General features: G+C 40.4%; 2 protein-coding genes across 2 annotated transcripts; both read left to right on the forward strand.

Moving 5' to 3' along the window:
- Positions 1-52: 52 nt before the first annotated feature.
- Positions 53-7,454, forward strand: LOC127066795 (protein bowel-like). Its single transcript, XM_051000968.1, has 3 exons — positions 53-3,753; positions 4,153-4,936; positions 5,025-7,454. The coding sequence occupies exons 2-3, from the start codon at positions 4,164-4,166 to the stop codon at positions 5,956-5,958; spliced, it is 1,707 nt and encodes a 568-aa protein (XP_050856925.1). The 5' UTR covers positions 53-3,753; positions 4,153-4,163; the 3' UTR covers positions 5,959-7,454.
- An 857-nt stretch (positions 7,455-8,311) lies between these two features.
- Positions 8,312-12,409, forward strand: LOC127066806 (exopolyphosphatase PRUNE1). The gene is made up of 6 exons (XM_051000987.1): positions 8,312-8,502; positions 8,889-9,136; positions 9,715-9,986; positions 10,742-10,983; positions 11,406-11,564; positions 12,103-12,409. The coding sequence occupies exons 1-6, from the start codon at positions 8,467-8,469 to the stop codon at positions 12,274-12,276; spliced, it is 1,131 nt and encodes a 376-aa protein (XP_050856944.1). The 5' UTR covers positions 8,312-8,466; the 3' UTR covers positions 12,277-12,409.
- Positions 12,410-12,532: the final 123 nt, after the last annotated feature.

Genomic DNA, 12,532 nt, shown 5'->3' on the forward strand with positions numbered 1-12,532 from the left:
TTATAAATCGTAAATTTGATCGATAAGATCTTTTGGGGAAAAAGAAAAAGAAAGAAAAAGAGGAAAAAGAAAAAAGAAAAAAGAAAAAAGAAAAGAAAATAGAAAATGTTTCTTTGAAAAAATCCTTAGAAAGTAATCGTTCGTGAGGAGACTGTACGAGAACTCGGTACGTACACGTGTTATTAGAGTGACCGCCGAGGCAGCCTAATTATGCAAAACCACATTCGCGTGTTCGGCCAGTGGCGAACGTTGTAAAACGAGCGAGTATGTGTATGACTTGGGAAAGGCGTACACACGGCAACATAAGAACGACGACGTAGAGGTGGACAAAATTTGAGAGACCGCCTGCCATTGAGACGAAATCGACCGCGAACGAACATACAGGGAAGTAACGTTCGACGGGTGATTTCTCCTTCAACATATCCATTCATTTTTCTTCTTATGAAAAATCAACGAAAGTAAAACTTATTAATAGAAAAGTGATCCGAGACGAATATAGTTTTAACAAACGGAGTCTTTATAATCGTTCGTAGAAACCTTCCGTGCATATAGATCCCGATAAACCGATAAGAACCAGTTTTAGATTTGAAATTATCGGCCGGAATTGCCAAGCCACGTAACTACATTCCGTAAATTTTTTCTTTCCTTTTCTATAAAGGTTCACCTAAGTCGACATATTTCAGATAACAATCTAGCTTTCAAGTTAGTTCCTAACTCAATCAAAGATAGTATTACAAAGACATAAGTAAAAGAATGAAACAAAGAATAGAGTACCATTAACTCTTATATTCCATTGTCTCAAACACAAAAAGAGATCTAAACGTTCATTTTGAACGTTGAAAAAGAGTCGAAAACAAAAATCGACTCCATGAGTTCCCAATAATTTTGTAAGAAGAATTGAGGGCCCCAGATAGAGTCGGTCCGTGGTTGGTATCCGTTTGATAGCAGATAGCAGGCCGAACGACGCTGGTATGTTCTCATTACGCGTCGTGCAGGTATGCGGTGGCCGGTTCGTGGGTCCCGTGCACGTAGTAACACCGTCTTGGTCCATCTCTCTCTCTTTCTCTATCTATCTCTCTCTCATTCTCTCATATTCTCTTCTCCTTCCTCTTAACTTTCACGGAGCTTGGCATCCCTTCCAATCGGATCCCGCCTTTATGTCCTTCTCTTTGGCTCCCTGAGCGGAATAAAGCGACGATTCCAACGAGTCACCGTGCGGCAAATCGACGCACCGCACAAGAAAGTGCTTCGAGTCACACAAATTTAAGGACAGGTCCTTTTAGAGTCAGTTCGATCAAAACTTAGTAGAAGTTCCTTCTTTTACATTTACGAAGCTAACTTTTCGCTGTTTATCTTGGCCCATTCGAACTCGCTGGAATCTTTGTATCTACTCTTCTCTTTTCTTCTCTTCTCTTCTCTGTCTCTCTCTCTCTCCAACTTTGAACGGTGATCTTCTCGGTGACGTTGCTCGCTGGACGCTGGCGATCGTAGTCCTCGAGATACGTTATGGTAGTAGTAAGACTGCGATGTGGTGGAATGGATCGACCATGTGAAAGAGAGAGAGAGAGAGAGAGAGAGAGAAAGAGAGAGAGAAGAGGGAACTAGTTCACCGAAGAAAACGACGCCAGAGGCAGTTGCACGCTGTACCAATCGTTCTCTTCTTCTTCTTCGTAACTTCGTATAGCGAATATCGAGAATACTCGGCTATCTTTTACAATTTTTCTAAATGACTGTTGTTCCAAAATTTTCCTAAAAAAAAGTTCAAAAAACAAAGAAAAGAGAAAAGAGAGAAAGACACGTGTCTTCTATCGTTTTTAAAAAGAAGCAACTCGCAAAAGTATTATCGAAAAGCTTCCGAAACGTTAAGCAACGCGATAACTCAGTCCTCGGAGAGAAAAAGAGAGAATGTAGCCGAGTATGTACTCAGGCCCTTCTTATCTCGAGGATGCACACTGAAAACACAGGCCATGCGATTGATTCGTTCGTCCTACCAGGTACCTGCCACGTTTACGTTTCGATGCGGTCAACCGTGAGAGGAGAGTCTCAGGCCATTGGTTTCGTTCCTTTCGGAAAAAGACCGAGAAACCACGGAGAGTCATAAAGCAATAAACGGCGCGTTTCCTCGATTACGAGAATCTTATCGTCTTTATTACCGATATAGAACGTAATAACTCGAAAGTCGATTGCTTACAATACGAAAGAAACGAAAGAAGAGAAAGAAAAAGAAATGAAGAAATCGATTTTTGAGTTCATCTTGAAAAAAAAACATTCGAATCTCCAAGAACTTGGCTCGCAGCTGATCGCGATGATTTGCATGTTGACTCGTAATTCCAAGTGGAAACTAAGAAGAACTAGGAGCGTCAGTCCAAGAAGGTAGAATGAATCGGTTCTCAGGTGTAAAACCGGCTGGGCGTCGGCGGCTGCTGCCAGAAGAAAGAGACGGAAAGGGAAAAAAAGAAGTAGCGAAGGGGCAGGGAGCAAGGAGGGAGATAAGGTAAGAGAGAGGGAGAGAAGGCGACTCGATCTCTCCGAGTGCCTCTGGCTTATGGCGGGGTGCACCGACCGCACCCCCTCGTCCTCATCCCACCAATGATCTCCTTCCTCAGTGCTGTACACTATTACGTCTTTACATCAAACATTTCCCTACTCTTACAAAGTTTCTTTCATCGAATCTTGAAGAATAAGGAGTTCGAAATCGAAGAAAAATTTCTTTGATCTGAACGCAAGTAGGTGATGACCAAAACAATCCGTAATCCTTAACTAAAGATTAACAAAAAATTCGCAGTGTTGAACCTTTAACGTTGAGGGTACTCCAAATACTAAATACAAACCTGAGCCTCGCACACATACCACCGTCCTACCCAAGTCTCTCCTACGTTCAACCTGCGCGTCGCAGGCTCTGGTAGGTACGATAACCGTGAGCTCCCCTCCCAGTTCTCAATCTTTCCGTCTGTCTCTTTCTGTATTGCTGAGCGGCACGAGAAAAGGAAGGGAGCCGGCGAGGTCCGGTCGCGCAGCATCCAGCAGCAGCGCTACCAGCGGCAGCCGAACGGAAAGACTCCCAGGCGAGTTGCGCCGCTCTGACGCCGTGCTTCCCTTTTACCTGTGTGTTGCTTTTGCGTGTTCGTGTTTCTTCTTGGCTGCGTGCGCTCTCTCTGTGCGCCGTGGAAGCCGATCGCGTCCGAGAGCGTCCGACACGCAGTTAAACCGCGCGCGCTACGCCGTCACCACAGTGAGATACGTGTACTCAAGAAACAGGAGTGAAAGAGAGAGATAGACAGACATATATATATGTATGTATGTATGTATAACATCGCGTTATCTATATATCGGATACGCGAGAGTCTCGCAAACTTCTTCGCAAATTATCCGCGATGTCACGACCGATAGAATACCTTTTGCAGTCTTCCCTGTCGTTAACGAGTACGCTGTATTAGTCGCTGGTGCTACTTCCTGAGCCAAGCGTGCATGTGCGTGCGTGTGCGTGCGCGCTCGCGCGCCATCGACCGAGAAGGAGCGCGTGCACGGAATGCCTTGAATCTCTCGAGATCAAAGTGTCGGCAAAAAGAAAGTGCGAGAGAGAAATAGAGTGCGTTGTGGCAGTTCATTGTAAACAAGGGAGAACGAGAAGACGAATGATCGTCTTTCCTCTTTGGAGTACTCGTGAGATTCTTTCTAATCGCGGTGAAATGCAAATGTTGAGTTTTGAAGATTAAGGAACTTTCGGGAAACTTCCCTTTCGTCTTCCTTCCGGTAAGCACGTTTGAATATTTTCGATTAATCGATGAAAGAACGCTTAGGAAGGCGTCTCTCTATTACTTTTCAAGTCCTACGGGCATTCACGATTCCAACATGGCCGCTGGGACCAGCCGTGACCGCTGGGCCCCCGCGGAAGCCATGTTAGCAGGTGTGCTCGGCTCGAGATAACCAGTTCACGTTCGTGAAACGCGTGCTGGCCCGCGATATCGACGATCGCCGTCCGAGCTTGCTTAAAAGAGAATATTTATTCAAGACGGAGCTCCGATACTTCGACTTCGTGTAGTCTTTCCAATGCGTTTCTTTCTGAATATCTAGAATCCTGATCGTCTAGATAATTATCTATTACGGCTGTACAGAATCAACGACCGTGATCTTTTCACGATGTTTTTTTAGAAGTCTTCGATATGCCGACGGATCTAGTCGTGACGCCGGCTTCGGCCACGGCTTCTGAAGAATCCAGCAGAGGTCGTGACCTACCACTTGGTCCGTCTTCGCGATCTGCTCCATCATCTTCAGGGACATCGTCCTCGGCCTCTTCCGGACAGTCGTCCTCTAGAGGATTCGATCCTTCCGGTGCCCTCGCGGCTTATCATCAACATCGACATGGCTTGGTGACTGGTCTAGGCCATCCTCATCATCGGGAATCATCCGCTTTCGTACCCGTCGTACCTTCCAGATTGCATCTCGCTCCTTATCCCAGCGAGATGCATCCTCATCTTCCAGGATTACCACCTTCCTCGTCTACCAGCGGAAACACGGACCACGAAGTCGGTCCCGAACAATCCGTGGCTAGAAAAGGATCGTCCAGTTACGAGATTATGGCTATGATGGCCGATAAAAGAAAAGAATTGGCAGCGAGAGCTCTACTTCTTCCACCGCCACCTCTTTTGGAACCACCACCTGGATACCCAGTTTTTGCAGGTCCTTTCCCTGGTAGTTCCGCTCTCTATCCTCCGGGTGGACCATTGGCTCATCAGCATCTCGATCGAAGATTATTGAGAGCTCCCGGCAGAGCATCCAGGCCGAAGAAGCAATTCATATGTAAATTTTGTAACCGACAGTTTACGAAATCCTATAATCTTCTCATTCACGAAAGGACACACACGGATGAAAGACCGTATTCGTGCGATATTTGCGGTAAGGCCTTCAGACGGCAGGATCATCTTCGAGATCACAGGTAGGTTGATCGATTTTATCATCTAATACATAAAAGATAAGCAATTCGATAAAAACAATTTGATATTACGAAATATCGCACATTTCAGGTATATCCATAGCAAAGAGAAACCGTTCAAATGTGGCGAGTGTGGAAAGGGTTTCTGTCAAAGTCGCACTCTGGCCGTGCATAAGATCCTTCATATGGAGGAATCGCCACACAAGTGTCCGGTATGCGCGAGAAGTTTCAATCAACGCAGTAACCTAAAGACTCACCTTTTGACACATACGGATCACAAACCGTACGAGTGTACGTCCTGCGGAAAAGTTTTTCGTAGGAATTGTGACCTCAGGAGGCATGCGCTAACTCATGCGGTCGGTGACGTTCCTCCAGAGGCTTTGGAAGAGGCACTTAGGGACGATGATAGTCCAGAAGAAGATTGTGGTCCGGAATCAGGTTCGTCTATGCCCTCGTCTTCTTCGACGAGTTCGTCGCTAGCAAGCACGTCGGCGAGTACTTCTGGTTATCAAACTCAAGCCCAATCGATACCAGGCCCACCACCACCGCCACCACCTCCAGCATCAACGTCAGCACCTGTGTCTGCACCAACATCAGCACCGACTCCATCGACGGCATCAGCACCAACTCCAGTACCAGCTCCTCCGCTTCGACAGAGGCCTCAATTACAGATCAGAAGAGACCTATTGCCTACCGTAAAACCTTCCACGATAACCAGCAGTAGTTCGACTCACTCAAACACGCAAAATCCTCCAGCAGCTTTGCCACCACCACCTCCTCTGATACTCTCGTCGTATCGTCGAAGACTCGGGTCACCAGGTCCATCGAGAGTTTTCTTGGAACTTCAGGAACGAGAACGTGAAAGAGAACGGGAGATGAAACAAAACAGAGAAAGAGATCGTGAAAGAGAACGCGAAGAGGAAATTGAAAGGCCTCCAAGAGCACCGACTCCTCAGCCACCTCCACCACCCAGGCCTGCACCCACCAGGCAAGGATTCACGATCGCCGATATCATGCGTCGATAGAAAATTATTGTACTAATTCTATCGAACGTTCTCCAACGAAGAGAAAACAACGAAGAGAACGATTCGAAAGTAATTGAAGATCAAACAATTTTCTACATCCTATGTCTTCCGTACTTTACTTATATTTTCCAACTGTACATATACAAGGTGTCCCTTTGAGAACACGTACAACTTTAACGACCATTATTATTATGTGCCAGCGAAGTTATATCTCTAGTCGCGGTGCTATCACGATCTGGATTTTATCAGCATCATTCGAAAAGATTAAAGGAAAGTATTGCCGAAGCGTGCCTTCTTACGTTAGTCAAACATTTACAAGTTAGAAAAAGATATATTGTTACGGTCTTTGAAAGTACACAGTTTTTTAGCAAGTAAATTGGACGATAAGAAGTGAAATTATTATCGGAATAAAGAAAATGTGCCTTTTGTACGACTGTACTACTTATCATTCATTTTACACGAATCGACAAAATATTTGGGATATAGTACTGATCGCCCTGTAGAAGAAGATACGTCAAGAATCGAACAGTAAATAGCGAAGAGGAATAAAACGAAGAAAAAGAAAAAGGAGAAGAAAAGATTAAAAAAAGACAATAAGCCGAAGTGCTTTGTCTCTCGTAAATTTCGGAGAAGGGGTAATGCAAATTTCGTGGTCACGGTGGAACCTGTGCCACTGTTGCCACGGTGGTAGCAGGTGCAATACGGTGTCGAAACTACTTGAATCCCACTTTTAGTACTACCTGCTCCTGCTCGCATCTAAAAATATTCCGACCCTCGACGAATGCTGCCTTCTTTTTTCCCTTTGCTCCTGAGAGAGGAACCATTAAGGGTCCTTTTGTGTTCGACCACAAAAAGGACCTTTGTGTCTGTGTTATGCGACCGACCAAAACTATATTTTCTTCTCGGTGAATCCCATAAAAATTCTAGGATGAGAGAAAGAAAACTGTTTTCCTTCCTTTTTTTTTTTTTCTTTATTCTTTTCTTCCGAATAAGTGTGTTCGTGTTTACCGAAACTTCGAACATTAAGGATAATGATTCTTGAGTGAAAATTATTATATTTGAGAGACACTTTGCTGAAAGACACCGATGTCTTCCATTTTAACGAAAATCATTTTATTCGAAGTAAGTAAGACGAAAGATCTGTTGAAAATGGATCGAAAGTTATTACAACGTTATTGATAATGGACAGTATATAGGAATTTAATTCCGCGTTTGTGTTACACTCCTAAGAGAATGGGAATTGAAATGAGGATTTTTTTTCAATACTGAGAGAGAATGTATAGTGATATCTACGATGTACAATGTACTACGTACAATGACGGCCGTCCAAGCGATAATTTACAAAAGCACAAAGACGAGCTAAATCTCCTGTTATTTTATACGTTTTCTGTTTATGCTCAACATAAATATCTATATTTTTAGATTTATACGTGCGTTAAGTAAGTTTGTAAATTATATATTAAGACAGATGAAAAATAAAAGATACTACACAAATACAGACGTAAGGCAACATTGAAGAGATCAACAAGTTGCTAAGTTTATCTTACCTATACCTGCAGAATCATTCAAAAAGACATCTAACAAAACATTTATAAATTTACATTATAATGTGCTGATCGTAAATTATCTTGAAAAAATTAAACTACGATACCACTACTTCCGTGAATACTCGAAGAATAGATTGCGCAGATCTAGGATTTACATAGTACTACTAGAGAGTAATGCTTTGTATCGTAGAACTAGTGTAATAATGTTCGTATTAACTTTATGTATTGATAATAATGAATAAGTTTTGCGAGGATCTACCGTACCTACAATTAACCATCTAGTAGTTCTTCATTCGATAAAGAAATTATATTCCAAAAAGAAGAAATTCTTTGCTCTTTTTCTCTCTTTCTCTTTCTTTCTCTCTCTCTCTCTCTCTTTCTCTCTCGATTATATTAATAAATATTATTATTTTCTCGATATAATTCGAGTTAACTAATCATTATTTAATAACAAATAATAATAAGAAAAATATATATCAGAATAAATAATTAAATGAGATGATACCAAATATATTATATAATCCAAATTTAACGTTAGATGGCACTAATATTCTGTTTTTAACTCACTATCGAATTCTCTGGTCAACTTGTCGGTAATATAGATTGCATTACGTAAATGACGAAGAAAGAAAAAAATTCTACACATATAAAAATATATATTTTTATAAATTATATATATATATTATTCGTATCGATGAAATGCAAGCAATCTGTTTCACTTTTTTAATTAATATAAAATTATTAAAATAGTTGAAAAAACTATCGTATCGTATAGGTTATGTTCGCTCTCACATGTTTCACATCGATTTGCAACCTTGTGACTAACGTTACGTACAACTCTGTATTATAATTTATTTCTACAACTACTGTTACTTAAATAATTTCACTTTTATTTAAAGATTCGTAAGAAACATTTCATAAATTTCTTTAATCTTCAAACGGTGAGAAATAACGCAAAATTATGGAAGCATTTTTAACTGCGTCAAAAACAGCTCTAGTAAGTAACGATATCTTTTTCAATATTATTCTTCATTATTTAAAGAAATATTTACGAAAGATAAATACAAATATTTTATATGTCGTTTTTTTATTTATTCTACGAAACGATAATTATATTGATCAATGCGATACAGAAACTATTTCTTCTCAAGTCGTTGCTAACCTCTGGTGGCGTAAATAGGAACTAACTTTCGATTGTGGCTCAATTCGATTAAATTCGAAAGTATATTCAGATTATATTGAATTTTTTTTTTAACGGAATACAAACTATGATATCAAAACGTAACAAAATATAATTTCAATATACGATATATAATATATCTTTGTGATTATTCAAATTATCATAATTATCTACATTATATGCCGATTTATCATTTCGTTTAGACGAAATTATCTGAATACTATACGATTCGTATTGTCCTTGGAAATCAAACTTGCGACTTGGATTCGGCAGTCTGCGCTTTGGCTCAAGGATTTTGTGAATATTTGAATGAAACTAAAAAAAGTAAAAATGAAGAAAATGTTGCAGTAATACCTATTTTAAATGTTGCCAAGAAAGAGTTTCGAATTAAGACCGAAGTCATTTATTATTTCCGCAAGCATGGAATTTCAGAAGAACTTTTGACATTTAGGTAAGAGAGCTCGTGTTCATTTTCCCTACTTTACAGAGAATCTATTTATTTTGTAATCTACGCCATAAAGTCATGACAAATACTTGTCTCGTGTAAATACAATTCTTTTTACTTGCATACATAAATACAGAACTAAGAAAGTTAATTTCGCATCATGAATAGTAAAGAAATAAGCTCACGATCGTTTTAATCTAACAGAGGAGAAGGTTATATCGTATAGTTCACAATAACCGTTAATTCATACATTTCTCTCGAGAGATACAATCATAGATTTCTCTCTCTCTCTCTCTCTCTCTCTCTCTCTCTCTCTCTCTCTCGCTCTCTCTCCTTCTCTCTCATACAAATGGACAGTTACTTTCGTAGATATTACTTTGACGAAAGTAGACCTCGATGTCATGAGACAAACGATCCGAGTTGATTTAGAGTGAGAAATAAATGACATACTATTTGACCCGTTGTTACAAATACTATCTCGAATTTGACAAAAGTTATTAATCTTCATTCTTTTCCTCTTTTAGATCGATGTAGGAAGTTTCTTTCAGCAAAGTATATCTGATCGACTCGATTTATGTCCATAGGGATCAAATAGATCTGAACATTCTAACGGAAAATAGGGAAAATAAAGTAGAAGTTGTACTCGTGGATCATCATGTCCTGGCGAACGAAGATAGGACCTTGGTCAACTCAGTCGTCGAGATTATCGATCACCGTCCTCAGGACGCATCCTGGCCCTGGCATGGGAAAACGATTCACTTAGAGGCGGTCGGCAGCTGCGCCACTCTCGTCGCGCGCAACCTTCTCATCAAACATCCCGAAGCCGTCGACGCGTGGCTGGCAAACTTCTTACGAGGCAAGTTTTTCCTCCTTCCATCGTATACCTTTGGAGCCTAGCCTCCCTTTACCTTCCTACATTTCTCCTCCTACTTCCCCTACTCGTCCATTTTCCTTGAAAATCGACGATCCTGGGGGACTCGAAAGTCTTCCTGGTGGATCGAACGAAAAATTATTGATGCTTCTATCGAACTCTTTTCTTCTTCTTTTTCTTCTTCTTCTTCTTCTTCTTCTTCTTCTTCTTTCTCTTCTCTTCTTTTTTTTCTTCTACCTCCTACCTTCAATTTTTCTTTCCTTTTTCTTTTTCTTTTTTCTTCTTTGTATATTTTTTAAAACATTGAATTATATCATTCTTTGAAAGAGAAAGAACGTTGAACAAGTGGACGCGAACCGAAAGGAATACAGAATTTCACAAGTTACATATTTTATAAAGCCATTAGGGAAAACCTACCTGCTTTCCCCCGTTTTCGCGCTAATGCCGAAGGATTAAACATGCGGCCTCGCTTCGTTCAAGTACAACGAACGCTACTCTAAAATACTACTACTACTACTACCACTACTACTACTACTACTATTACTACTACTACTACTATTACTGCTACAGTAATAACATAATAACATATAGTTAGAAAAGCTGTTTAAGATAACAAAAAATTTGAGCATCCTTTTCCTAATTTTCCTGGGGATAGTATACAATGAGATCTAACGATAACAAACTTAGTTTATCAGTTCAAATATCGATTCAAAAATTTTTGTGTGATATGTTTCGATTAGGTCCGATATTATTGGATACTTGCAATTTCTCAGAAGAAGCAAATCGTGCTACAGCACTCGATCGCGAAATTATGGAAACTCTCGAGAGAATCTCGTCCCTTGGTTCCGATAGAGACCAAGTCTATCAGGGAATACTTGCAGCAAAAACGGACATCAGTGAATTAACACCTGATGATCTCATACTCAGAGATTTGAAGTTTGAAAGTGGTGTACCGTTTATTGGCTTTCCGATATTAGTCAAGGTAAGTGTTAAAATGGGGAAAACGAAAGTTTTACATCTCATATTCGAAATGAAAGAAATAATAGATAACTGTGGTAGGCCGTTATTGACAAATAGTTGATACGTCAGTCGAACTTAAAATTACTTTCGAAGGAATAAGCAAAATATTTGAATAGGATCGAAACACTCGTCGTCTTTAAACCCCATCCCTATTCAGGATAGGAAAGTTTGATTTACATCGTTTAGTTTGGAAGTTTGGAATGGGGTTCGTTAAGATCGGCACTCGCGAACAAGCCCGATGCGTAATCCATCGAGAGGGTGCGAGCGAAATCGATGTCACCCCTCTTATTCTCAACGAAACTCTCTTGCCCGTTGAATGCCAATGGAGATGAACGAATTCCAGATTTTCCACGCTGATGTACAAAATACTTTGCCTATTCTCAGGATTTCCTCACCTTGGAGGGTGCTCTACGAGCTGTCGAGAAGTTCACGGAAAGCAAAAAGTGTATACTTGCTGTCCTTATGGGACTCTCCTTGAAAAACGACCACGTGACCAGGGACATCGCGGTCTTTTCGTTATTGACCAATGGTCTGGAAAATAAAGTAAGTAGTATCGTTCTCTCTTTTTGTCGGTATTTCTTTTCCTTCCCAATTTCTCTCTCTCTCTCTTTCTCTTTCAATTCTTCTCTTTTTCTTTCTCGACGTGCTCCGTCGAACTTCGTTTTCCATTTCCATCCATTTCCTTTTGATTTTTCGCATCGGCCTAATCCAATCTACCCTCTCTATGTATCGTCTTCAAACGGCCAACTAAACCCGTTACTTCCTTTTTGGATTTACGGATGCCCGAATATCAGTTATCCGAGAATACGAACGATTTCGATGTAAATAGTTTTCCCTTTTCCGAATATTCGGATTTGGATTTTCCAAGCTACATACAGAAAATCAAGGATTCAAGTATCGAATATCTCAAGATTCTAGAGGATGCTTGGAAAAAGGCATCCTTTCAGAAAAATATTCATCACGTTACTGCATTAGCTTCTATTACGTATCTCTCTCTCTTTTTTTTTTTTTTCTTTACTTTTCTTTTACACACAAAATCACTAACTTTCTAAAGTACAATTTTTTTTTTACGATCATTTAGATAATCAGCGCGTTGCTCGGATCTACTCAACCTCAGTTAGAGCTCACATTGGAAAAACGGATCAAAGAAGAAAAGTACAATGTATTCCTCTATAAACAAGGAAACATTCGTGCGTCACGGAAGCAAATATTACCGATCATAAGAGAAACATTGTCAAAAGAGCGGGCTTGTTAATGGAAGGAAATGTAGATATTGTGGTTGAGATAGGTAGAATATCTAACTTGGATATTTATCACGCATTCATCTGTAATTGTAGCCGTCATAGCACGCTCGGAGAAAAAAGAAGTGACTAATTACTGGCGTAAAAGGGTCCACCTGCGTTTCACCCTCTGCATCCCTTTCTATTTATCTTTCCCTCGTTTTTCCCCTCTTTCCGCTTTTTCACCTTTGTTTCTTGCTCTTTCTCTTTCCCCTTTCTCTCTCTCTCTCT

Source organism: Vespula vulgaris, chromosome 10, assembly GCF_905475345.1.
Source record: "Vespula vulgaris chromosome 10, iyVesVulg1.1, whole genome shotgun sequence".
NCBI classification, from domain to species: Eukaryota; Metazoa; Arthropoda; class Insecta; order Hymenoptera; family Vespidae; genus Vespula; species Vespula vulgaris.